We start from the raw sequence: 26,583 nt of genomic DNA, 5'->3' as shown, positions 1-26,583 counted from the left end.
CTGTCAGAAGCAAAATCTTCCCAAGGTTTTGGATATCTAGGTCGTCAGGGTATAGTCAAACTTGAACTCCAATATTTTTCCTGGGTTTTCATTTTTGCTGAAGAAACTGGGGACCTAGCTCTCTTCGGTAGTTTTTCACAGCCAAAGGTTTAAGGACGTCAAATATTTTCAAATTCATTGTTATGTTATCAACGGATGCCACCTTATCTTAGGAAACGTTCTTAAATTACGTCACGCGGAGGAGAAGGAGGGAGAGGGTTTCTAAAAGTGTGACTACTCATATCAATTTATATGAAATTTCATACAAAAAGTGGGACAATGAATGGAGGAGGGATTGACAATGGTTTTTATTTTTTCGTAACATCATTTATGGACGTTCCCTTGATGCACTCCTTACTTGTCAGAAACCTCAACCAGTCACCATTAATGATAAATATATATTTCCTATGTCTTTTCACTAACCCTTGCCACCCACTAGCATGTTCACGTGGTTTATGGACATTCCTTCAGCATTTAAAAATGTTGGAACCTGAAAATCTCACATTTTACCAGCAATAAATCATTTATACTAATATTTTAGCTGAAAAAAATCGTCTAAGAAAATTATTCCGATTTTGTCACTGTTCCAATTTTATCAACTGAAACTAACAGACCGTGTTGATAAAAACGGAACATACCTGTATTCACAAAAGGGAATATTGATGTTCAATCTGCGTTATTTTTTTATTGCTAATCGCGCGTGCACACTACTGAAACATTTACAGAAATGAGAAACAAAGCAATTTGTGCTCTATTTTTTTGTTTTTATTAGTTGATATGGGTATATGTTATTAATTCGAGAAGCAGTAACCCTATCTTTTAATTCATACAACTTATGTCTGATGTCCCTAATAAATAGTTATAGCTGCAGATCTTTTTTATAGGTAGTCCTAAATTCACTGCAAAAGATTATTGAACATTAAATTTAACCCAATAAGAACATAACGCGGTTTTTACCATTCCACGATATCAAAACGGAATTACAGCACAATAAATTGCTCGGCACTATCATATCCTCAAAACGGGACCCACCCATTGCGGACAGCACAGGCTTTCTCAAACCAAGGCGTGGCCAATCGACGATAGAAAGACCCCACGCGGTTTGTACGATGAGCAAAAAAAACTAATTTGATCGCTCGATGACATAAAATAAACTTCCCCTTCCCTGGAAACTTGCTGCACCATCGTTTAGCTTTTCCCGCATTTCAAACAACCGGTCTGTCCTGTTCTCTTTATCCACATCCTTCGTTTCATCCGCCCGACTATAGTGGCTTAATTGGCTACACCTTATCCTGCTGTGAAAGAAAAATGCCATCCGATTTCTTCCCACATCCTTCCCACCCGGCTCCCAACCCAATATAATTAAATTAAGTCCATTGAATATGATAGGAAAACTAACAAACGATAAGAAACGGAAGACTAATTTTCCTGTCCGGAGTACTATTGGGATAAGGAATTAATTTGGCTAATCGCTGGTCGTCGAAAGTTTTCGATCTTCTAATACACTTTGCCTAATATTAATTCTAGTTCAATTGTTCTATTCACAGGGCAATGCGGGCCTCGAATACATCGTCAAGCTCGGTTATACATTGGTAATCGTGACGGTTGGGCTAATGATCTGGGCATCTCTGGCGAAAGCCCGTGAAGTCGATAATACCTCCGCCTATTCACCATGCAATTTCAACGTACTCTGCCGCTGCTCCAAGCCGGGACCCGATCTAGGAATAGTGGACTGCCGTAACGTGCACTTTCCAGCCATACCGAAAATCATCAACAGCTCCAAACTGTTCAAACTCTACATGGACGATACGGGACTACAAGATTTGGAACCGTACTTTTTCCAGGCCACTGGACTCTACAAACTAGACGTTTCCAATAACCCTATTACGGAGATCCCCGACGAAGCGTTCTTCGGCTTGGAGCGATCGCTGTGGGAGTTGGTGCTGGAAAATAACGAACTCATCGAAGTTCCCTCAAGAGCCATTCGAGAGTTGAAGAAATTGCGTTTGCTGAACTTGAGAGGAAACGACATTTCCAGCATCGATGCCGGTGCTTTCCGGGGACTGGAGAAGTCTTTGCAAACATTAATACTATCTGACAACTCTATTTCACAGCTTAGTGGCGGAGATGTCACCGGCCTGCCCAACCTAGACAGCATTGATCTCAGTGGGAACAATTTGGCCGAAATTGACCCAGCCGCGTTCAAGGATGGTCTTGATAAACTATCCAAGGTCTATTTGGGCAACAATCTACTGACACACATCCCGTACGAAGCGCTCCAACCATTAGGACTGTTACGGGTCCTCGATCTATCGTACAATCTTATCCGAACGCTCGGCCCCGATGACGATGGACCGAAAGTTAATTACAAGCTGACGCTGGACGTTCTGCAACTGCAGTACAACTCGCTCAAAGAAATACCGTCGGAATCCTTTGGCTTCTTCGATACCATCAACTCCACATACCTGGATGGGAACCCTATCAACAACATCGAAGACAATGCATTCCGGCAGGCGAAGATTCGGGATTTGTACATCCGTCACTGTGGCTTGGATTTCATCTCAACGGGTGCTTTCGCGGGTTTGGAAAGCTCGCTGCAACTGTTGGATTTGTCTGGGAATAATTTGACCCAGCTGGCGGACGATTTGTTCAAGGGATTCAATTATTTGAGGTGAGTTCGATGTGCATGCTCCATCAATTGTACTATCCCATTTAATTCCACCACTTGATTGAAAATATATGTACGTATTTCGACTTCAACAGTGACGTATGTACCAAATTACATTATTATACAGGTTTTAAGAGCATCATTACTAGGCGCGAGTATCACCCTCGCAGCGCTGGAATTAGTTTAGTCACATTTTTTGCTGCCGCCGGAGAGTCGCGTCGATCTTCTCCTGAATCCGGGCTAGGATAACTTTGCATAGAACTTTGAGAACGGTACACAGCAACATAATGCCTCGTCAGTTATCGCATACAGTCAGGTCACCCTTTTTGGGCACCTTCACTAAGATACATTGAATCGAATCGACCGGGAAAGTTGCGATGTCCCAGATATTACGAAATAAACGATGCAGTAGTTAGAAGCACCGCAACCGCTGCACTAGGCACGGTGGCTCCGGATCAGAGAAACGACTGGTATGACGGCGAATGTGAGCAGTTAGTTGAGGAGAAGAATGCAGCATGGGCGAGATTGCTGCAACACCGCACGAGGGCGAACGAGGCACGATACAAACGGGCGCGGAACAGACAAAACTCGATTTTCCGGAGGAAAAAGCGCCAGCAGGAAGATCGAGACCGTGAAGAGACGGAGGAACTGTACCGCGCTAATAACGCACGAAAGTTCTATGAGAAGTTGAACCGTTCACGTAAGGGCCATGTGCCACAGCCCGATATGTGTAAGGACATAAACGGGAACCTTCTTACGAACGAGCGTGAGGTGATCCAAAGGTGGCGGCAGCACTACGAAGAGCACCTGAATGGCGATATGACAGACAACGGTGGCGGTATGGTAATGAACCTAGGAGCACGCGCGCAGGACATGCGACTTCCGGCTCCGAATCTCCAGGAAATCCAGGAGGAGATCGGCCGGCTGAAAAACAACAAAGCCCCTGGAGTTGACCAACTACCAGGAGAGCTGTTTAAAACGGTGGTGAAGCACTGGCTAGAGCGCTGCACTGGGTGATTACCAAGGTTTGGGAGGATGAGGTTCTGCCACAGGAGTGGATGGAAGGTGTCGTGTGTCCCATCTACAAAAAGGGCGATAAGCTGGATTGTAGCAACTACCGCGCAATCACATTGCTGAACGCTGCCTACAAGGTACTCTCCCAAATTTTATGCCGTCGACTAACACCAATTGCGAGAGAGTTCGTGGGGCAGTACCAGGCGGGATTTATGGGTGAACGCTCTACCACAGACCAGGTGTTCGCCATACGTCAGGTATTGCAGAAATGCCGCGAATACAACGTGCCCACACATCATCTATTTATCGACTTCAAAGCCGCATATGGTACTATCGATCGGGACCAGCTATGGCAGCTAATGCACGAAAACGGATTTCCGGATAAACTGATACGGTTGATCAAGGCGACGATGGATCGGGTGATGTGCGTAGTTCGAGTTTCAGGGGCATTCTCGAGTCCCTTCGAAACCCGTAGAGGGTTACGGCAAGGTGATGGTCTTTCGTGTCTGCTATTCAACATCGCTTTGGAGGGAGTAATACGAAGGGCAGGGATTGACACGAGTGGTACGATTTTCACGAAGTCCGTCCAGTTATTTGGTTTCGCCGACGACATTGATATCATGGCACGTAACTTTGAGAGGATGGAGGAAGCCTACATCAGACTGAAAAGCGAAGCTAAACGGATTGGACTAGTCATCAACACGTCGAAGACGAAGTACATGATAGGAAGAGGTTCAAGAGAGGTCAATGTGAGCCACCCACCACGAGTTTCTATCGGTTGTGACGAAATCGAGGTGGTTGAAGAATTCGTGTACTTGGGCTCACTGGTAACCGCCGATAACGATACCAGCAGAGAAATTCGGAGACGCATAGTGGCTGGAAATCGTACGTACTTTGGACTCCGCAGGACGCTCCGATCGAATAGAGTTCGCCGCCGTACCAAACTGACTATCTACAAAACGCTTATAAGACCGGTAGTTCTCTACGGACACGAGACCTGGACGATGCTCGTGGAGGACCAACGCGCACTGGGAGTTTTCGAAAGGAAAGTGTTGCGTACCATCTATGGTGGGTTGCAGATGGCGGACGGTACGTGGAGGAGGCGAATGAACCATGAGTTGCATCAGCTGTTGGGAGAACCATCCATCGTTCACACCGCGAAAATCGGAAGACTGCGGTGGGCCGGGCACGTAGCCAGAATGTCGGACAGTAATCCGGTGAAAATGGTTCTCGACAACGATCCGACGGGAACAAGAAGGCGAGGTGCACAGCGGGCAAGGTGGATCGATCAGGTGGAGGACGACTTGCGGACCCTCCGCAGACTGCGTGGTTGGCGAAGTGCAGCCATGAACCGAGCTGAATGGAGAAGTCTTTTATGTGCAGCACAGGCCACTTCGGCCTTAGTCTGATGATAAATAAATAAAGTAGTTGAGCGAATGTCATGGGGTCAGCTTTGAGCATCTCGGCTGATATGCGATCGACCCCTGGGGCGTTATTCGATGCTTTGAATGGCTGTTTGAATCTCTAGCAGTGATGGAGCTTCGGTATTGACGCGTGTTATACGTCGGATCCTAAGCAGATCATGCCGAGGCGGTGGTGGCTGGCACTTGAAAAAGTTGTTTGAAGTGCTCGAACCAACGTTTCAGTTTGTCAGTTGGGTCGGTCAATAACTGATCATTCACGTCTTTTACAGGCATCATTGCATTCATCTTCGCCATCCTTAAGCGTCGTGAGATATCGTAGAGGAGGCAAATACGCTAAAAATGAACTACTCAAAATTGAGTCGAATCCGTCTCATTTTCATTAAAAACGGGACAACTCAAAATTTGAGTAAAAGATACTACTTCAATAAAATGATGATTGCACTTAAACTAGGAGTCTGTTTGTCGTAAAATGCACTTAGATAGATAGATAAACTTGATTCGCATCTGTCGTATTAAAAATTGATGGAAGGCCAAGCTTAACTTTCGCGAAATCATCATTTTATTGAAGTAGTATCTTTTACTCAAATTTTGAGTTGTCCCGTTTTTAATGAAAATGAGTCGGATTCGACTCAATTTTGAGTAGTTCATTTTTAGCGTGAATGTCCCCGATTGCTGCGGCTCTCTCTTCTTCGTCAGCCAGAGAGTCCACCCACGCTCGCTTGCCCGGTCGACAAGAGCGTTTCACTTTCATGAGGCGGTGATGATCAGACGCGATATCGGCACTACAGAATAAAGTACATCAAGAAGGCTCAGTTTCCATTTTCGGCTGATGCAGATGTGGTCGATTTGATTTTCTGAAAAGCTGAACCGGTCGATGAAGGAAAAGCGATTCTCCGATCACCATGTCGTTATTACCACAGAATTCTGCGAACAGCTCTCTGTTTACTCTCTGTTTTCGCTCATTTCTCCGAAACCATGGCGTCCCACAATGCGCTCATGGTTCGAGTTATCGGATCCGATCTTCGCATTGAAGTCGTCCAAAAAGATCTTGAATTCTATCTTCGACGACGTTGAGTTGGCTGTAGAAGTTCTCTTTGTCATTCAAATCGGCAGCATCGATTGGCGCATAACATTGGATTATAGTAAAGTTTCGGAACCGTGTTTTAAATCTGCCAACCATTATCCTTTCACTAATAGGTTCCCACTTCATAAGCGCAGAGTGTGCCTGGGCGCTTAGTATAGGAAGCAAACTCCGCGATGCCGGGGAGCGTGTTCACCTCGTAAACCGTAAAGTATAGCAGAACAACACGATTGCTTTGGTAGGGCCTGCTTGCGTACAGAAGTTCAACAAAGCCCACTGTTAAACCCCACCACATCCTAGGCAGACCCCACAGGACGCACCCTCTCACTCTAGTTGATGTCAGAAGGACAACAGTGCCCCTGCTACACTACTAGCTAAGTACGCAACCCTTAGCTGGCGGTCAATTGTCATCGAAAGACCCGTGGAAGCGTGAGTATTGAAACTTGTGAGGACCAAAGCTATGTTAGGCGCTCCTTCCCGGATGTCAACTCACCATTTCGTAGCCCGGACCTTGTCTTGGATGTCGTAATTACTTGATACTTGATGGGCTACAGCACTTCGATGAACCTACGCCGAATGGAGCATTCTTCTCCACTGGACTCGATCCTGGGCCAATCGCTTCCAGTCGCCCTGAACATTGAGCGCCCTCAGGTCCTCTTCAACTGCAAAAAGCCATCGTGTACGCGGCCTTCCACGAAGCCTGCGGCTTCTTAAGGGTTCTCTACTAAATATTATCTTCGCTTGACGTTCTTCCGGCATACGAACAACGTGACCAACCAACAATAGTCTGCCGTGTTGAATAAGCTTAATAATATCCAGCCCTTTATACACCTGGCAAACCTCGTGATTCATTCGCCATACCGTTATCCTGTTTACCGCCGAGTATTGTCCGCAGCACCTGACGCTCAAACACTTCGAAAGCTCTCCGATCAGCCTCCTTTGACGTTCATGTTTCATGGCCGTATAAAGCCACCAGAAGAATCAGAGTAGTATACAGCGCAAATATTATTCTCGTTTGCAGACTACGGGACTTAAGCTGGTTACGAAGTCCGTAATAAGCTCTATTTGCAGCTGCAATACGCTTTTTCACTTCGCGGGTCACATCATTATCGCACGTCACTAATGTTCCAAGATACACAAATTCTTCTACCACTTCAAATTTTTAACCATCCAGCACCATTTCGTTACCACCACCACTAATGAACCCACGCTGATTACCAGCGACCATGTACATAATTTTGCTGGTCTAATCCTCGCTGTCTCCTTCTTAAAAGGCACAAAAGCCTCTTCCACGGCACGGCGATCAATCCCGATAATATCGATATCGTCCGCAAATCCCAGGAGTATATGCGATCTTGTGATAATGGTACCGCTTCTTTGCACACCAGCTCTACTAATCGCTCCCTCGAGCGCTATATTGAACAGTAGATTCGAGAGTGCATCACCCTGCTTTAAGGTCACTCCTGACGGAATCCAAGTTCCAAAGTGCTCGTGTTTTCGGGGGCACACCACTCGATTCAGAGGCGGCGCACAACTGTCATTTTTGTTGATATAGCTTTGCTGCGTCGCAGCATGCGTGAAATAATAAAAATGACAGTTGTACGTTGCTTCCGTATCGAGTGGTGTGCCCCCGAAAACGCGAGCAGTTTGAAACTTGGATTCCGTCAGGAGTGACCTTAATCCATCTAAGGTAACAAATGACGTCGATATTTCATCCGCAACCCTTACACTTGATTTCGATCCGTCCAACGTTATACGTATCAGCCGTATCAGTTTCGCCGGAAAACCATGTTCAAGCATAATTTGTCATAATTCATTCCGTTTCACTGAATCGTACGCCGCCTTCAAATCAATAAACAGATGATGTGTCTGCAAGCTGTACTCCCGGAATTTATCAAGGGTCTGTCTCAGGGTAAACATCTGATCCGTCGTTAATCGGCCCTCACGAAAACCTGCTTGGTATTCGTCGACGAAGGACTCTTCAAGCGGTCTCAATCTGTTGAACAGAATACGGGACATAATTTTGTACGCCGAATTAAGGAGGGTTATTCCTCGGTAATTGGCGCACTCCAGTCTGTGCCCTTTCTTAAAGAGAGGGCAAATGAGGCCGTCCAACATGCAAGCAGGCATTTTCGCGTCTTCCCATAATTTCGACATAATATGGTACAGAACTTCGTAAAGCTGCTCACTGCCACATTTGAGAAGTTCAGCCGGGAGCTGGTTCTTCCCCGCAGCTTTATTGTTTTTCAGCTCTTTAATAGCTTTTCTAACTGCATCTAGTGTAGGCGCCTCCGCAGCTTGTACATCGTCGCTAATATTTATTCTATTCACCGATGCACCGTCAGTTGCACTATTCAACAAAATCTCGAAGTGTTGCTTTCATCTTCGGCAGCCACTTCGGTTTTATCTGTCAGCAAATTTCCTTCTTGGTCGTTGCACATGACGGGAGATGGCGCTGTCTTTATCCGCACGCCATTGACAGACTCATAAAACCTCCGCATATCGTTCTGCTCCATTTTTTCCTGCGCTTCGCTTATCACTTGTTCTTCACGTTCTTCCTTCTTTCTGCGGTGGGTTCGTTTTTCGGCTGCTCTTGCTTCCTTGTACCGATCTCTATTCGGTCGGGTACCCGACACCAACATCCGGCTTCTGGCAACGTCCTTCTCGTCTGTCACTCTCTGACACTCCACATCAAACCTGGGTCCTGGGTCACCTCTGTGCAGTGCCTACCACTCCTCGTGCTGTTCATGTCCATGGATCGACTCCCATAGATGGTTGATATTGTCGCTAACGTTGATTGCACTTATCCGTTCGTCGAGCTTCTGGCGGTACTTAGCCGATACTCCTTCTGCCGACAACCGCTGGATATTGTAACGCATCGTTCGCTGTCTTTCGTTCGATACAGTGGACAACCGTGATCGAATTTTACTGACAACGAGGTAATGATCAGAGTCAATGTTCGGACCTCTGAATGTCCACACATCGATAACATCAAGTTTCACCATTTGAGTGTCTTCAGGTGTGCTTTCGAATATTCTTTCGTGCAAAGTGGGTGCTACTGATGGCCATCCCTCTGGCAGCAGCGATTAGGCTGTAATTGAAGTATTTGCCCCATATCCTTAACCCAGAGATTCGTCCGCTAATGGGTTTCCACCTTATCACTCGCTTCATCTGATTGCCCATCATTACGAAACCAAATCCATCCTCTGCTTTTCCGCCGCCGCTGTGGTAGCTGTTATACTTGAATGCAGTGTTGATCGTGGGGTCCACGGCTCGGAATTCACGTCCTCCGGATCTAGGCCATCAGACTTCTTGAGTAGCGGCCACGTTCACTCCAACCTTCTGTAGTTGACGAACCAGAAGGCTCACTCGTCCAGGTTCATTCAGGGTCCTGACATTCCAGGTACCGATTTTCCAATCATAGTCCTTATTTCGTTGCCGGGTCGGTTGCCAAAAATAACGTTCTCTTTTTCTTCTATCTCCATTTTTCGTGGTATTTGAGAAGCTGATTAAGCGGAAAACGTACTCTTAGAGCAACTTTCGCTTACTTGGGTGACGCGATACAGCATTTCGTTGATCAGCCGCTGGGTACCAGGCAGACGCTGTTTGAGCCGCACCTCCTGGTGAACAGACGCTCGAGGCGTACCTTCTCACTTTAGCCGATGTCAGAAGTACAACAGTGCCCAGGCTACACTACCCGCTAAGTACACAACCCTTAGCTGGCGGTCTTTTGTCATCGGACGACCCGTGGAACTGTGAGATAGAAACTTGTGGGGACCAGAGCTCCGTTGGGCGCTCCTTCCTTGATGTCAACCCACCATTTTGCAGCCATTGGATATCGTAGAAGTGTGAAAACGAGGGCTGGCAGTCTGACATTCTACTCTCTTAGTAGAGCCGGGTGACACTGATTTGAAACGGCGAGTGGGCTATTGGCTAGGCTGTCTTCCGTCCCCTAAAACCATCTCGGACTTTGAAGCACGCTGTACCATTAATTGGGTCCCAAGGGGGACCCAATTAATATGAATGAAGCAAAAATAATTCTTTCGACGATGCGTTAAGCGTGGAGAAGGAAAACCCCTTTGTCAAGGAGGGTTTGGCGAGGTCTCCTCCCAGGAAGGCGGAGAGCGGAATGGTGGAGGCTGCAACTAGCAGCACTATAGTCTCTCCACAAGTGATGGGGTATAGCCCTATCAGTATGCTCGGCTGGCCACTACCCGGGATGCGGATGGTCGCCTAGCAACTCACCAGGCTGTTTGAGTCGCATGACTAGAACAGGATGCGTTCATCAGGCGGGTGGTGAAAAGAGAGAAGGTCAACAAAGGTGCCCAAACCGACGCCTTCTCCTTCCTTGGAGGAGCTCTCATGCCCCTAAACGTCGTCTGGACGGAGCAACTCGGGGTGCAGAGGAGTCCGAAGGGCGTCGACCCGAGATGACGGCTTCTCGACCCAAAAAGGCAAAAGGCACCAACCAAATGCAAGTCGCCGGGCCGCAAGAGGGTACCAGCCGACCGGTGCCACCGGCACAAGGGACTAAAAATCCCTGACAGCTGGTCAGTAGGGCAAAGCGGACGTCGAACGCATCTCAATCCGCAAAGAAAGCTAAGAACAGAGGCAATGCCTTGTTGGTGAAAACTGGTAAGGATACATACTTCGTTTTTATTTCTGCATCTCGGCAAAAAACCCCACACCCGTGCGCCAACAAAATGAAAAACTGATATTCCGGCAAAAATGACAATTTTGACAAATGAAAATTTTGACAGAAATCTCATCAATAAACATGTTTGCTGGGGCACGGATGTGCGAATCTTGGTAAAATTTCAACATTTCCCGGTAATGAGATCCCGGTAAAATAAATTAAGTTTGTAGGTACGCCGAAGTCATTAAATCGATGCGGGCGGCCGAAAAGCTTTTGACACTGGGTCAGGACGTGCGAAGCGTCAGACGTACCAAGAACGGTGAGATGATCTTGGTTCTGAAACGCGGAGCGCAAACTAGTGGGACGCGGACGACGTCGTCTCTGCCGTCAGAGACCAGTGCGGTACAGAGCTCGAGAAGACTTCTGTACGCCTAAGAGACGGTCCCTTTGGCACGCAGGTAGCCTACCTTAAGGTACCGGTTGCGGAAGCCAAAAAGGTAATGGAGCGAGGGAAGTTGAAGATCGGCTGGTCAGTATACTCAGTAAGCAAACTTCAGCCGCCTTCAGCGGACAGGTGCTATCGGTGCTTAGGGTCGCACAAGTCCGACGACTGTAGCAACCTGTGTCGTCGTTGTGGTGAGGAAGGGCACAAGGCACAGGAATGCGATAAGGCACCAAAGTGCCTCATCTGGCAATCTTTCGACAACCTATGCGAAGGTACCAACGCGAATACGTGTGGTGATGCCTACAGGCTAGTGATGGCCAAAACCAAAGGGGACTCTTCACCCTCCGAACGGTCCCCGGATAGGTTGGCGAGGATTATCGCGGTACTCTTCCCGTCCCGAGCCACAAGTCCCAGGTCTCTTGCACCGGGTGCGGCCGAAACGGTGGGTCCGGTTTCGAACGAAGAGTTGCTCGCGGTGGCCAAATCCCTGTTAACGGACAGGACTTGATGGAGTTTCGAACAGCGCTTTCGTTGCAGCAAACATAGTGAACCAGAACATGTTCAGGCTTGCTATGCAAAGATGCCTAGATGAGTGAAGATTCCTCGAAAGATGGAAAAGGCAGAAATTGTGTGTTGTTGCCGAAGGCCGGGAAGCCGCCGGGCGACCCATCGGCGTATAGACCAATCTGTCTTATAGACACGACGGGCAAGTTGCTAGAGAGGATCATCCTCAACAGGCTGACCCCGTACGCAGAGGGTACGGACGGCCTGTCAAGCAATCAGTTTGGTTTTTGTAAGGGTAAGTCCACGTGTTAAGATTATCGCCGATGACGTAACCTTGAAGGTCTACGGGGAGTCAATTCCCGAGGTAGAACTGACCGCAGCACACGCGATCAGCACGGTGGCGGATTTGATGAGCGCTAGAGGCCTGGAGCTCGCTCAACATAAGACGGAGGTGGTTATCGTCAACAACCGCAAGTCGGTTCAACATGCACTGATTCATGTGGGTGAAGTCGCGATCGCATCAAAGCAGAGTTTGAAGCTTCTTAGGGTCGTAATAGACGACAAGCTGACAAGAATTTGGCATGACTAACTAGTGATTGGTTAGTAAGAGAAAACAGGCTGGGCGCGGGGAAGTCAATGAGAGGTTTGCACATATGTTGAGGTAAGAGAGTCTCAGCGGGTGGCAACCGCAGTCGCCACCTCGAGGCATGGCATAAGAGTGAGCACATAGGTGTTAGTATGGACTGCACATGCTGAGGTAAGAGGATCGTAGCGTAGAACTATTGGCACCTACCGCTATCGACATCTCGAGGCAGTGTTGTCCTACACCCAGTGAAAAAAAATTCTGCTCTTTGATTTTACTCTATCTTAACGATTTTATAGTCTTAACTAAGCAAGTGCAACTAATAGAGGGATATTTCAATTTTCTAAATGTCATGTCAAACTTATGGAAAAAAATGCACACCAGAGCCACAGAAGCGCGCGCACTGAAAATACACTCCAGTGAAAACACTTCAGTGTATTTCCAGCGCGCGTGCACCAGTGTCTCTGGTGTGCATTTTTTTTTTAATAGTTGGACATGACGTTTAGAAAGTTCAAATATCCCTTTATTAGTTGCCATTACTTAGTCAAGACTATAAAATCGTTTAGATAGAGTAAAGTCGAAGAGCAGATTTTTTTGCACTGAGTGTAGGACAACACTGTCTCGAGGCATGACAGAGGAGAGTACAGTGAGCTACCAAGTCAGTCTCACATAGTATGTAAGAGGCTAGCACCCAAGTTAGCCTCGTATGGCATGTCAGAAGTTAGAACCTAAGTAAGTCCTACATGATGTGTCAGAGTGTGTGTCAGGAGGAGTGGCAGGGTGTGCTTGAGTGAGCACTAGGGTGGCTCAAATTAGTATAGGAAAAACTTTTTTCAATTTTTTTGATGGGCCACCCTCTTATTTGGTTCTATTTGATACCCTGATGCTCTGGACAAAATTTCAGCCAAATCGGTCAACGTTTAGGCGCTGCTAAACTCGTTGGAAGTTTATATGAAAAAATGTATGCAGAAACATCCAAAAACATTGAATTGCAGTCGGACGGCACAACTTACGATAAAGAACTATAATACTCATTCAGATCTTGAAGAATTTAATACACAATGTTATGCAGAAAACCGCGAGAAGATTAGAGTTTGCCCGGCAAAGTTATTAGCATTTCTCCGAAGTGGGGTTTGAGGAAATTTCGTTTCTTTTACCTTTGAATAGAAATAAATTCACCCCTACAACACTCCAGTAAAATGCTAATATCTTTGCCAAATAAACTCTAATATTAAACTTCTCGCGGTTTCAGCATAACATTCTGTATTTAATTCTACAAGAACTGAATGAGGATCATTGTTCTTGATCGTAAATTGTGCGGTCCAACTGCAAATCACTGTTTTTCGATGTTTCTGTATACATTTTCCCATATAAACTTCCAACGAGCACAGCCCAAACGCTGACTGATTTGGGTGAAATTTTGTCCAGAGCATCAGGTCATCAAATAGAATCGAATAAGAGGGCGGCCTATCAAAAAATTGATAAAATGTTTTTTGAGCCACCCTAGTGAGCACCTAAATAAGTCTCTAATTAGTGTGCTAGAGTGTGAACCAGATGGCAGGGTGAGCTGAGCATCCAAGTTAGACTCACATGGTATGTTAGTGGTAAGCATCTAAGTAAATAAGACTCATATGATGCGTCAGAGTGTGTGTTAGAGAGAGCACCCAAGAAGCCTCATACGGGACGAGTGCCTGTGTGAGCGTGAATGAGCGAGTACAGTACGTACTGCCTATCCCCCAGAAGTAATGCTGGGAGGCAGTTCCTGGGGAGGTCTCAGGGTATTAGCAGAGAGGGTAACTCGTAATTTTTCGCTACTTGAGTGGGTTTAGTGGGCCGGCCTTCTGTCAACTCCACTCCCTGAGTTATAATTTCAGGTGTCTGTTTGCAGATTTGCCTCCATCCCACTACAAAAAATAAAGAAGCATCAAAAAGTAGTAGAATGCTTTTGTTACCTGTTGATGGTATTGGTCTGCGTGGAATTACTTTTGGATTTGTCCGATTGACGTTTGAATTTTTGCCTGCAGAAGCAGTTGGGTCGTTTTGGGAAATTGGTTGTTTGTCCTAATGAAATTTTAAAACGATCTTTCTGAGCTTCTTTTGTTTGGAGGATATTGGGAATATGATTTAAACGCTATTAATGGAAAACTGAAAATTTGAAAAACTACTGCGACACAAGATCTAACTACTGCACACGATGTTCAATTGACCACCATAGTCTTGTCCATTGTCGGTCTATGTCCTAGTAGGGAGAACAAAGGGACGGGGTCAGTCTTGACAAACTAAACTGCCAGGTCCAATTGAACAAAAAAATAATATTGATAAATTAGAAATATAAACAACAGTATTAGTAAACTCCAAAATATCAATCGTCTTCTTCAACAGCTTTCTAAACCTCAAGGACAACATCATCAAACAGTTCGACAAACCTGAAAAGTCTCCATTCTCCAGCCTCAATCTCTTCAAACTGGACACCACCGGAAACAATAACCAACCGTTCAGCCTCAAAGAACTATCCACCATGAAAAATCTACGCTCACTGGCCACTTCGCATCTTTCCTCGTTGACCCTAAATGCCGAGGACTTCGCAGATTTTGGCCTTGAACTGGAAGAGCTTCGCATCACCCGCAGTGGGTTGAAGTCCATCAAAAACCGCGCATTTGCCAATCTGCGTGGCCTCAAGCGGCTAGATCTCAGCGAAAACCGTATCGACAGTGTCGAAGCAAACGCTTTCAACGAAATCGGCCACACACTCCTGTCGCTTCGAATCTCACACGGTTTTGGAGGACAGCTGTTTCAAATCCCTCACGAATCGTTCCGACAGCTGACAACGCTGGAGGCCCTGGACCTGAGCAATAACAAACTGAAAACCGTGAATGAAAACAGCTTCCATTTTATGGAGAACCTCGTCAGTCTGGAACTGCACGACAACCAGATTGATACCCTGCCGAAAGGGACCTTCCAAGGTGATATTCACTGCAAGCTAAAGATGATCTCGCTCAGATATAACAATCTCAAGCAACTATCGACGCACTCGTTTGCCGACTTGGGGCAACTGAATGCTCTGTACCTGGATGACAACCGAATTGAGACCATAGAGAAGCGCGCCTTCGTGAACATGAACAACCTGAAGGTGCTGAACCTGAGAGGCAACAAGCTGAGCAAAATTTCTGATGAATCGTTCCAGGTAGGTTCTCTGATACCAATCGAATTTCATTTGATTTTTATTTTACGTTTAAAATAATATGATTAAAGTTCTTAATGAGACCTACATTTTCTTCGATGAAGACCACCAAATAAAGTTCCATTATGCACCCTCCCAATAGTTTTCACAAAAGATCTTTCTAAATTCCGATGAGTAAAACTTAGAGTGTCTATGAATAAAATCCTGAAAACGGTAATTTCGGACACATTGTTTCGGGGTTTTAAAAAAAAATCATTCAAATCGCAATTAAACTTACTGAACAAATATATATATTTAGGCAAATTAATGAATAGTTTCTCTCACTTACCCCTGTTCTTTGTTTGCGCCCGTCTGCTCTTACCCAACCGTTTCTTACCACCGGCACCTCCACCACCAGCACCGCCCTTCCTCTTCGGACCGTCACCCATGGAGGACTTTTTGTCGTTCCGTTTCGATCCTTTCTTCTTGCCACCGTACCCAAATTTGGCGTTCTTGGCCGCTCTCTTCGAATTAACCTGCTTCTTTCCGCCCGCACCTCGCACGGTTCCCTTCTTCTTTTTCTTGCCGCCGCCTTCCTCGTCGTCATCCAAAAAGTCCAGATTCGATAGCTTGCCCTTGCGGAACTTCTTGATGTCGTCCAACATCTTCCTTCGCTCCTCGTCACGTTTCTCGGTGGTCTGCCGTTGAATCAACTTGCCAATGCGGCGCTGTTCTCGAAGTTGTCGAGTGCGCTCGGACTTTGCGATACCTTCCTGCTTGGCCAGCAGCACTTTCCGGATGCGCTGCATATGCTCATCTGTTTTGGCCATCTCGGCAAAATAATCGTCCGGACGTTTAGTTTGAACTCCCATATCGTGCAGTCGCTTGATGCCTTCCACAACAGCTGCTTGCGCTTGCCGGTGGAAAAGAATTTCCCGCTTGAAATCATTCAACACCGGATCCTGTTCAGGGGCGACGTAGGGTATTTTCTTGTTGCCTTTGAACTGGTTTTCGCGTTTCTGTTCGTGCTTTTCCATCTGGATGGCTAGCTCCGGTGTGATTGGGGCTAATTCATTCACCAGGTCCAGTCTTTCCACCCATGGGGCCTTGAGGATAATGGATTCCAACGCAGCTTTCAGTTTGATTGGATTGTTAACCGGGTCCACACGTTTCTTCGCTATTACGTTGAGGCCGGGCTTTAGGACACCCTTTGCCAAGGCTTCTCGTAACTGAAAATTCAAGACTGATAGGAAACCCATCCGAACTAGGATATAATGAAACTCTTACCTCGTCATCCTCGTCGTAGGAAACATAACTTGAATCAGAGTCTTCACTTCGGGCGTCAAAATCCGTCATTGTGGGTGTTTATTTCGATAGGTAAAACGTGGGAAAAGTTAAATTAATTAGAACGAAAAACACAGCAGAAACACGAGAACACCACTGTTTGGCAGAGTCGGTAAACACATGTGCTTCGGAGCTCGTTTGTTTTGAAAATGAAATTAGCCGCCGCCGGCCGACCGATCGATCAAATCCGAAAACGGCTGTCACACGAACACAACGAGGGGTCAGCAGATGGGGTGTCATTTTTACACGCTTAATTCGTTACAATAACTCAAATATTCATAACTGAAAATCTACCCAAAATATCCACGAATAAACTCAAAATCGGGCTCAAAATAATTGGCAAAAATCTAAAGAAATTTACAAATAACTTTTATGTGTGCGTTAATAATAATAATGACACACTGGTGATATAAGTACCATGAATAGAAGTAATAAACTACATATAGAGGAAGATTGTCACTGTCGTCACTGGCGAAACATCTTTTGCTGGCGAAGATAGGGCACTAAATGTCAACGAAGAAAAAATCAGTACGTTTTGACAGATAGGTACCCAACATGTTTGGAAACGGAAACAAGCGATAATCGTCCTCTATAGTTTATTAACTCTATTGTACCATGGTACAAGAATCTTGAAATGAGTACCATACAAATTCAAGCTCTATCTGGAATAAGGGCGAATGTCGCAAGAGAGAATTCTCTTCGCCGACTTCCCCTCTTTTAAATTAAAGTGACAAGCAGATGATTTCTTTGCGGTTTCTCCTCTCAGAACGAAAGAAAACAATGAAAACTTGCTTTCTGAGCTGATAAGCCGCCATGAAATCCCCTGCTTGTCACTTTTATTTAAAAGAGGGGAAGTCGACGAAGAGAATCCTCTCTTGCCCTTTTACCAGATAGAGCTTGAATTATTGTATTAATTAAAGATAGTCTTGGAATAATTTTCATGTGTGTCCTTAGTATAACCACCCGCTATTTGAGATTCAACATATTTACAATTTATTAGTCAAATAAGAGTATATGTGTGTTTTCACATATATGCTATGCGAATTCAAATGTCCATTTTAGGGAAATGCTATTGTGGATTAACTTGACCAAATGGATTCGAAGGTCGGTTCACTTGCCTATTTCAAACGTTAAATTAATAATTAAACGGAATTCCCTTTTGCAGCAAGGTTTGTCAAACTCAATAAATGTTAGGTAGATTACCTTGTTTTTTGCTCCTTGTCTTTCAAAACAGATGTCAAAACATCCTAAAAAGAAAAAGAATAATTTCAAGGGAAACAGCAAAAAGTACGTGGCAAACTTGTCAGTTTTCACAGATTTTACTATGAAAACGGGAGTGAAGGTGAAACGGCGATTTTAACGGCTGTTCAAGGATCAACTATTTCGAACGGTCGAGTCTAATAGGGAAATCCACGTGATATATCCACTGAGTGAAAGCTGTTGAGTATTCCTTTTAGCTATGTAGGTTTTCTTTTAACATGCGCTTGATGGGGAAGCGTCATTAACAGTATAATGAAAACATAAATTTCCCCATACTAATTTGCATGCAAACTTGAAACGGCTTGTGCTAAATCAGTTTTAATCCAAATGAGCTCAAATTTTCAGAGGACACTCGGAACATGGTGAAGAATCAGATGAGCACTGTGGAGCAAAATCGATTTTTTGAACCACCCTAGTGAATATTGTGTCAGTAAAGAACATCAGTCAGCGAAGAAAGTACGTGAAAATCCATATCAATTATGTTCCCGTTCGGTTGCAGTTTGATTCAGCGTCGGACATATCAATCATCTCCGATAAATTGTGGCGACAAATCGGACAACCTCAAGGAATTCTACCGTCATGCAACGCCAAATCTGCTTCAGGAGTATCACTTGATCTCGCACGGGAATTTTTGTATAATGTAAACATCAGTGACAAAACGAAGAGATGTTTGTGTCGTGTTGCTTCACCCAATCTGGAGTTAAACATTCTTGGCTCTGACTGGATTGAGCTTTTCGGATTATGGGATGTGCCTATCAGTTCGTTCTGTAACAAGGTCAGATACAGTTCTGTAACAAAGTCAGTTATTCAAACTTTGCAAACTTTGGGGCTTTGCACGAAAACAAAAGTGCGATTGACCCTAAAAGGAGAACCAAAACCAATTCACCGTCCAAAACGTCCTGTTTCATACAGTGTACAAGGTGCGGTAGAAGATAAACTTCATCGATTGCAGAATTTGGGAATCCTCGAACCAATCAATCATTCAGATTGGGCAGCACCGATCGTCGTAGTGCGGAAACCAAACAGTACGGTTCGCATTTGTACTGATTTTTCAACGGGTCTCAACAATGTTTTGGAGTCGAATCAGTGTCCGTTTCCTTTGCCAGAAGACATTTTCACCAAGTTGGCCAGATGCAAGTTTTTCAGTCACATCGACCTGTCAGACGCCTATCTACAAGTGAATCCCCGTGATCAGCATCTGCTAACAGTCAACACCCACAAGGGACTTTTCCGCTACACTCGCCTCACAACTGTTATAACGGTAATTACTATTCGATTGTTGTCGACACGCATTCAGTAAGTGGCCAGAAGTCATCTCTATCAAACGTATTACAACGTCCGCTACAGTGGCCATGTTCCGTGAGATCTTTTCCAGAAATGGAATGCCGGAAACTTTGGTTACAGACAACGGTACACAGTTCACCAGTGAAGATTTTGAAGCCTTTTTCAGTAACAGTGACGTCCTACATTTGAAGACGCCGCCGTATCATCAACAGTCAAACGGACTCGCCGAGAGATTCGTCGACACATTCAAGCGAGGACTTCGTAAAATCACATCGGGGGAAGAAACACTCCGCGATGCTATTGACACTTTTCTTCTGTGCTACCGCTTCACTCCTTGTCGTAGCACACCTGATGGTGACTTCCCACCATCAGAACTGTTACTGGGTAGAAAACTAAGGACATCATTAGATCTACTGAAACCATCAGCTCGTTCTACAAGCAAGCCGAATCAAAGCAAGAAAGCCAGTTCAACCGTAAGCATGGCACAAAAGCAAGAAACTACGATGCAGAAGAGCTGGTTTGGACGAAAGTACATCGAAACAATACCTGGTCATGGGAACCCGGTCAAGTACTAGAACGGATTGGTCGAGTCATCTACAACGTGTGGCTACCAGAAAAGCGGAACCTTATTAGGTCACACTGCAATTAAATGAAGAAACGGTATGAATCAGAACAACTAGCATCAACAGCGCAAAACAAGTGTACTCAAATCCCGCTCAGTAGACTTTTGGATTCATGCGGTCTCTGACCCTGAAACGCACCATCTATTTGACGGTGGGCTCATCGTCTGACACAATCTGTCAGAGCGACTGACATCTAACGAGCGAGCAACAGTTACAGTCATTCATTGAGTGCATTCACTACCACCGCGACAGTAACCACGCCGCGTTTTTCAACTACCTGTCTAATAAGCCTTTTGTAGATAGTCAGTTTGGTACGGCGGGAAACTCTTCGATCGACAAAAATAGTGACTATGGAAAGCTTTCTATCGATCATCTCGAGCCATTTTTTTGAAAACACTGCAATCCCCAACCGTAAGCATTAGTTTTAGGGTTTTAAATAGCATTAAAGGTGCTTCAAATCTTTATAACATGCAAATGCATTGAAGTTCTCATCTAGCATTACATCTGCATCATTAATGCTGCAAGATCAAATGTTTATTAACAATAAATTATTATTTAATAAATTACAGTATCCCCCCGCTCATTCGGACCTCGCTAGTCCGATGACTCGTTAGTCCGGATCTCGCTAATTCGGAATTTTCCGGATTAAAAAGTATCAACACCCATTTAAACACATTATGCTGTCAGTTTTCAAATTTGTGCTGTGATTTTGTTTTGGTTCATTTGTATGGATTTGACAGTCGGATTAACGGGAGAAACCTCGATAGTCCGGCCATACATTTGTCGGATCAGCGGGGGGATACTGTATATATTTTGGAAGACCGTTTTATTTGAATCCCTGATGCTCTGGACAAGTTTTCAGCCAAATCGGTCAACGTTTGAGCGGACTAAACTTATACGAAGAAAAGTTTATATGGAAAACTGTATAGAGAAACATCAAAAAACAGTAATCTGTAGCTATAGATAGCACCATTTACGATGAAAAACTATGATACTAATTCAATTCCTGCAGAATTAATTACAAAATGCTATGCTCAAAACCGCAAGAAGATAAGAGTTTTCCATGTGAAGTTATTAGCATTTTGCTTAGCATAAATTGAATCTGTATTATCTATGAAAAATTCCCACTAACCTATTACTTTTATTTTCACAGAACCTTCCTGAGCTGGAAAAAGTTGATCTCGCCTACAATGCCTTAACATCCTTCGACTTTGACTATTTCGATCAGGTAACTTTTAATTTTTCATTTCCATTTAAATTTTCCGTGAAATGTTTTATCTCGTTTTATTGTCGAGTCGATTCTTTGATTTATCTAAGGGCAATTAGGTTTTCCAAGCAATCCATATGTTTTGAAACCGCCAATAAATTTAAAAACTAATAAAAAATTAAGAAAAAAAAATAATAGATTAATAAAAAGAAAACATTAAAAAATTCCTGCAATTTAAAATTGGAATGATATTCTTGCTCCTTAAAACAAAATCATACCAAATCAATCATAGTTCATTAGTCAAGAAATATTGATTTCGTGGAAAAAAATGTCGTTAAATAAGTCAAGAATAAAATGAGATCAAATCGACGACGGGAGAAGTCAATGGATAACCATCTTATGCTGACGTACGCATATTCTACTGAAACATTCCAGGTCGGTTCACTGACTTCGTTGGAAGTAGACGTCAGCCATAATCGCATTATGGCGCTCGGTGAAATAATCGTCCCGACTTCGAACGAATCCTCCCTAGTGCAGCTGGCGCATGCCTCCACCGCTCGAGAGCACGTGGCTTCCCTTAGCAACATAAAGAAGTTGGACATGTCCAGCAATAATATAAGCAGTATCGATGTTGGCTATTTCAAACCGCTGGAACTATCACTGGTGAAACTTTCACTGGCCGTTAATCAAATCAGCAACATCAGTCGGGAAGTGTTTGGTCATCTACCGCTACTACAGTGGCTAAATTTGGAGAATAACGTTATCAGTGTTGTCGATTTCGATACATTTTACAACACCAAGAATCTGCAGGTTTTGAAGCTGTCCAATAATATGCTCACGGACATACCAGCTGAACTATTCCGAAATGTTCGAGGACTCCGCATATTAGAAATGGCTCACAACAACTTAAAGTACTTGCCCGACAATCTATTACTGCAGGATGGTTTGGAACGACTGGATTTGTCTCATAACCAGTTCACAAAAATTCCAGCAACATCGCTGTCTAATTTGGCCGCATTGGCTCTATGTGATCTGGATCTAAGCCATAACCACATCGGAGCAATTCACAGTGTTGATTTGTCAAACAAATTCAGGGTAAATTTTCACAATACATTCTATTGTTTCGATAAAAACTATTTTCTTGTTATAGTCACTATCAGTTCTGGACTTGTCCGATAATCGATTGGTTCGGCTGGAAGATGCTGCCTTTGCCACCCTTCCTCGTCTGTCGCTGCTTGATCTATCGCACAATTATGAACTGGAGCTAATGGGCAAAGCATTCGTGGGGTTGGAGAATAGTCTCATTGAGTTGCGGCTAGAAAATATATCACTGACTGCAGTTCCGGAAATTTCCAACCCGTCACTACGTGTTCTGAAGCTATCGCACAATCGTCTACCATTCATACCACCAGAGTTGGCAAACAATATGTCATCCTTACGGGTATTAGATCTTTCCGAAAACGACCTGATGCATGTTCCTTTAATAACACATTCATTGCATAATCTGAAGTATGAGCGTAAATTTTAATGGAAAACCACGATTTCATTACAAAATATTTCAATTGTAGATCTCTATCTTTAGCGGGTAATCCTATTACAACCATGACAAACACGAGTCTTCTGGGGACCGCTGATACATTAGAACATCTTGATATTGCTAATCTGGACCTAAATAGCTTTGAGGTATTCAAGAATTACTTTTCCTGTAAATATCATTAACTCTCACAATTGTAAATCCTTCATAGAATGGTGTTCTCAGTAAGTTAAACTTCCTAAGAACTCTAAAGATATCAACTTATCCAAATATTCAACAATTCAACATCCCTCGTGTTCTGGAGAACACCCACAGTCTTCGAGAGCTCTGGATCGAAGCTCCTAAACCACCATCTCGGTTCGAATCATCGGGATCAGCACCAAAAATACCCAAGCCCGTATCTGTTACAAGTAGCGATATGCGACGAGAAATGGAAGGAAACTTGCCTCGAAAACTGAAAAGTATAACATTCAGTGGTTCTGGTTTCAATCGGCTCGGCGAGACCGTGCTCAGAGGGATCCAATCCGTCAGTTTACATGTTTCGTTGTACAACACGTCCATCGCGGATCTGCCCAATGACTTCTTCAAGAACATCGGTAAAAGTGTAAGAAACATTTCTTTGGATTTGGAGTACAGCAATGATCAACTGAAAGCACTGCCTAATCCGAACTCGGCTCATTACTTGCACCTGCCTGAACACTTATTTCTTACCAGCCTTCACATTTCCGGCAATTCCCTGTCATGTGACTGTGAAATTGGGTAAGTTTAGCTCATTGGTTAGTAATTTCAAATACGCACTATTCGAACAAATCTTTTCAGCTGGATTGAATTTTGGCAACGAAAACGCCGTCAGTACATGTGTCCCGCTCAACCGTGGACCGAAAATAGCAGTTTCAACAGCTACCACAGGCACCAGGTGAGCTCACAGGTATCGCACACCAGCGATGACTGCGAAGACTCCGCCAACAACCTGCGAGAGGCCACGTGCAGCAACAAAAAAGACGAAAGCCTGCTGGAAGTTCTGAAGCGGGATCTGGAATGTGGATGGGGCAGCGCAGCACCCAAGCTAGGCATCGTGCCTGCGATAGCTTTCGTATCGGTGTTTGTGGTTCTGCTAATCTGACTCATTCGGTATCTGTTCAAAATGTACAGCGAGTTCTACGACTACTTGGAGCAACTATACAGTGACCGGGGAGTGATGAACGGTTCGGCCGCAGCCGTGTCCTATGTGGACGACACGTGTGACTATGGAAGCGAGTATGATCTGGAGTTGGATGAACTGTAAGCCAATTCCGGTGTTTAGGTTTTGCAAGTTTATATTTTTTTTATTTATTCAAATTCATAACATATGATGCATTTTTAAGTTATTTGTAGCTTATACGATATTTTGATGAAATATTTTTAGTTTTATATTACAGAGAGATTCTAGGAGTGAATTCAGTGTGCCAAGATTCTTGATGTTTATAGATAAATTAAAGAAATAGTAAGTCGAATAAAATTATACTAATCTTCATTATTTCTATCCGAACGATGGTAAATCTTCATAACGCTGATGCTTTGTTGGTAGGAATGTAATTTAATAAATTTGATGGTAGGTTTATAAGGCCTTCTAGAACAAAAAGTCGAATCCCTAAAGCTTGATACCGGAGGGACCATTGAAATAGGGAGATATCGAAGAATGGAAGAAGCATTGAAATGGATACTAGATCGAAAAATGCTCGTTACTATGAAAAACGACAACTAAACAAATGCCATTCTTGTTTTTTAAACTTTACCGCGAGTTTTTCTGACATTTCTCTAGTCTTGCACATATAGGGGAAGGTGGTCGGTTGTCGGCACCCTTTTGTTTTTGGTCCATAACTTTCGTCCAATTACACAATGTGGTGACCTTTGCATACCAAGGGAAGCATATAGGCATTTGCTTTATTTCATCTATTGGCAAAATTTTATTTCCAATTTTGTTGAGCGTTGATTTTATGCCGTTTCGAAAAAGGTGGTCGGTTGTCGGCAGCCTAAAAATCCAAAAATTAAAAACTATGAAGTGGAGGCGTTATGGCTGGAAAGATAAAAATTTATTGTTTCATTAGCAATGAAATTATTACATTTAAGTAAATTATACACATTTTATAAAGATTTCAAAAATTGTTAGTGACAGGGATTAACGACAGATATTGAGATGTACAACAAGAGGAAGACATTCTTAAGGGATTACGACAGCAAAGGGATAGATGGACGACGATTATAATCTAACATCTAACATCAGCAACTTTCAAAAATTGGTGGACAAGGGACATGTATTCGAGATCAAGACCAGCCAACACTTCCCTAATAGGCTTTGGCTGCTTTCCTCGGACCCGAAGATGTTCAGTTAGCGTAGATCTGGGGAATATCCTACAACAAATGTAAATATGAAATGAGTTCCGTTTTCCATTTACGAACAAAATATCGTAAGTTAATCAAAAAGGCGCTTGGTGTGTTTGGCAGAACTCCGAACACACACAGAATAATCTGCACGTAATACATATATGTGCACACTAATAGATTGTGAATAGCCCTATCAGCTAACTTCGAATTTGTGATAAAAATCGTTTTGTGCTGACGAAATATATTGCGAGAACAGAGAAAACTGCTAATTTTGCGGAGCAAAGAAGAAGAAGACTGAGTGTCGAAACTTCAAATGACATGCACTGTGCGAAAAGTGTTGATATTCCTTGATATCAAGAATATTCGAGGAATCTAAAATGTTTCAAAATCGCATAAATACGTAACGAAATGCCTTAAAAGAACCATAAAACTTATTTAAAATATATACCGGCATGTAACACTTGTTTAAAGTTACATATTTTCTTTGATTTCAATAATCAACATTCACACCGAATAAATCAACAAACATTATTTTCCGTGCATCAAGTGATTTGACGTCTGCGGAACAACTTTCCGACGGTCGACCGTCGGACCCTCGTTCGAATTTTTCTATCTTCTCACAATATGTGCGGCTGCTCATGATACATATTATTATACTTCACTGGACATCATTTTCGATGTTCAAGTCGAAATACACGTGTTCAAATGGCTGTCAGTTGACCCAACTAAAACCCGCATTCGTTGGGTCGAGGTTGTGGCCCAAACAGCGAATCGCGACTGTACACTAATTTGTTTTGAGTGCGTCCTGGGGTAGTGGATAGTTATGGGCGTACATATAAATCGTAAAATTAAAATTAATGGATTTTCGCCGATAAATATGTGCGGATTATTGACGAGTTTGCGTTGACGATGTTGAACTCGCCCGGATAAAAATGTACCATTGGATCAATAGTATCCAACTTTTTATTCCTGATCTGCTATGATATCGGAAGCACCCAAGGGTTGGGATCACTGGCTCAAGTGAACCACGCCGGTTCATCCGGATTCATGAAGCCTGCCGCCAAGGCTTCTGCTTCCGAGTTTGCCCCATTCAATGCGCCCGGAAGCAATTTTGGAAGACATGATGTATTCCACTTCCAGCGAAACGGCATTTTCTCTCTTTGTAGTGGCATTGTGTATAGGTAAATATCTGCATACAAAGGCGAAATAATCCGAGAAAAAATTCGGAGTTGTGAGTCGTTCCTGATTCCATTTTTATTCGCTTAATATGCAGATGGAATTTTAGCAACAACTTCCCGCACAATGAAAAACAATAGAGGTATTATCGCGCTCTTCTCAAATACTCAGCTCTTCGCGATGGCAGCATCTCAAGACAGCGTTGCCGAAGGGGGGGTAAGCTCGATGGGGCCCCTC

General features: G+C 44.0%; 2 protein-coding genes across 2 annotated transcripts in view; one reads left to right on the top strand and one right to left on the bottom strand.

Moving 5' to 3' along the window:
* Positions 1 to 24,307, top strand: part of LOC134205894 (chaoptin) — a 554,999-nt gene extending 530,692 nt beyond the window's left edge. The window contains exons 2-9 of the mRNA XM_062681584.1: positions 1,587 to 2,710; positions 14,777 to 15,578; positions 21,219 to 21,293; positions 21,708 to 22,367; positions 22,423 to 22,781; positions 22,841 to 22,955; positions 23,018 to 23,565; positions 23,626 to 24,307. Coding sequence (XP_062537568.1) covers positions 1,587 to 2,710; positions 14,777 to 15,578; positions 21,219 to 21,293; positions 21,708 to 22,367; positions 22,423 to 22,781; positions 22,841 to 22,955; positions 23,018 to 23,565; positions 23,626 to 23,929 — 3,987 coding nt within the window. The 3' untranslated portion in view covers positions 23,930 to 24,307. The remainder of the gene's footprint in view (positions 1 to 1,586; positions 2,711 to 14,776; positions 15,579 to 21,218; positions 21,294 to 21,707; positions 22,368 to 22,422; positions 22,782 to 22,840; positions 22,956 to 23,017; positions 23,566 to 23,625) is intronic.
* Positions 15,843 to 17,060, bottom strand: LOC134205895 (probable rRNA-processing protein EBP2 homolog). Its single transcript, XM_062681585.1, has 2 exons — positions 16,842 to 17,060; positions 15,843 to 16,783 (listed from the first exon to the last, which is right to left on the bottom strand). The coding sequence occupies exons 1-2, from the start codon at positions 16,908 to 16,910 to the stop codon at positions 15,896 to 15,898; spliced, it is 957 nt and encodes a 318-aa protein (XP_062537569.1). The 5' UTR covers positions 16,911 to 17,060; the 3' UTR covers positions 15,843 to 15,895.
* Positions 24,308 to 26,583: the final 2,276 nt, after the last annotated feature.

Source organism: Armigeres subalbatus, chromosome 1 (genome assembly GCF_024139115.2).
Source record: "Armigeres subalbatus isolate Guangzhou_Male chromosome 1, GZ_Asu_2, whole genome shotgun sequence".
In the NCBI taxonomy this organism is placed as follows: domain Eukaryota; kingdom Metazoa; phylum Arthropoda; class Insecta; order Diptera; family Culicidae; genus Armigeres; species Armigeres subalbatus.
Note: the sequence above shows the minus strand (reverse complement) of the source record. Positions and strands in the feature narration are given on the sequence as shown.

Bases quoted from the DNA above. Each gene is read 5' to 3' on its own strand.
- LOC134205895 (XM_062681585.1), bottom strand. From the start codon at position 16,910: ATGACGGATTTTGACGCCCGAAGTGAAGACTCTGATTCAAGTTATGTT. The intron at 16,784-16,841 runs GTAAGAGTTTCA...TTGAATTTTCAG, and splicing joins CCTACGACGAGGATGACGAG to TTACGAGAAGCCTTGGCAAA.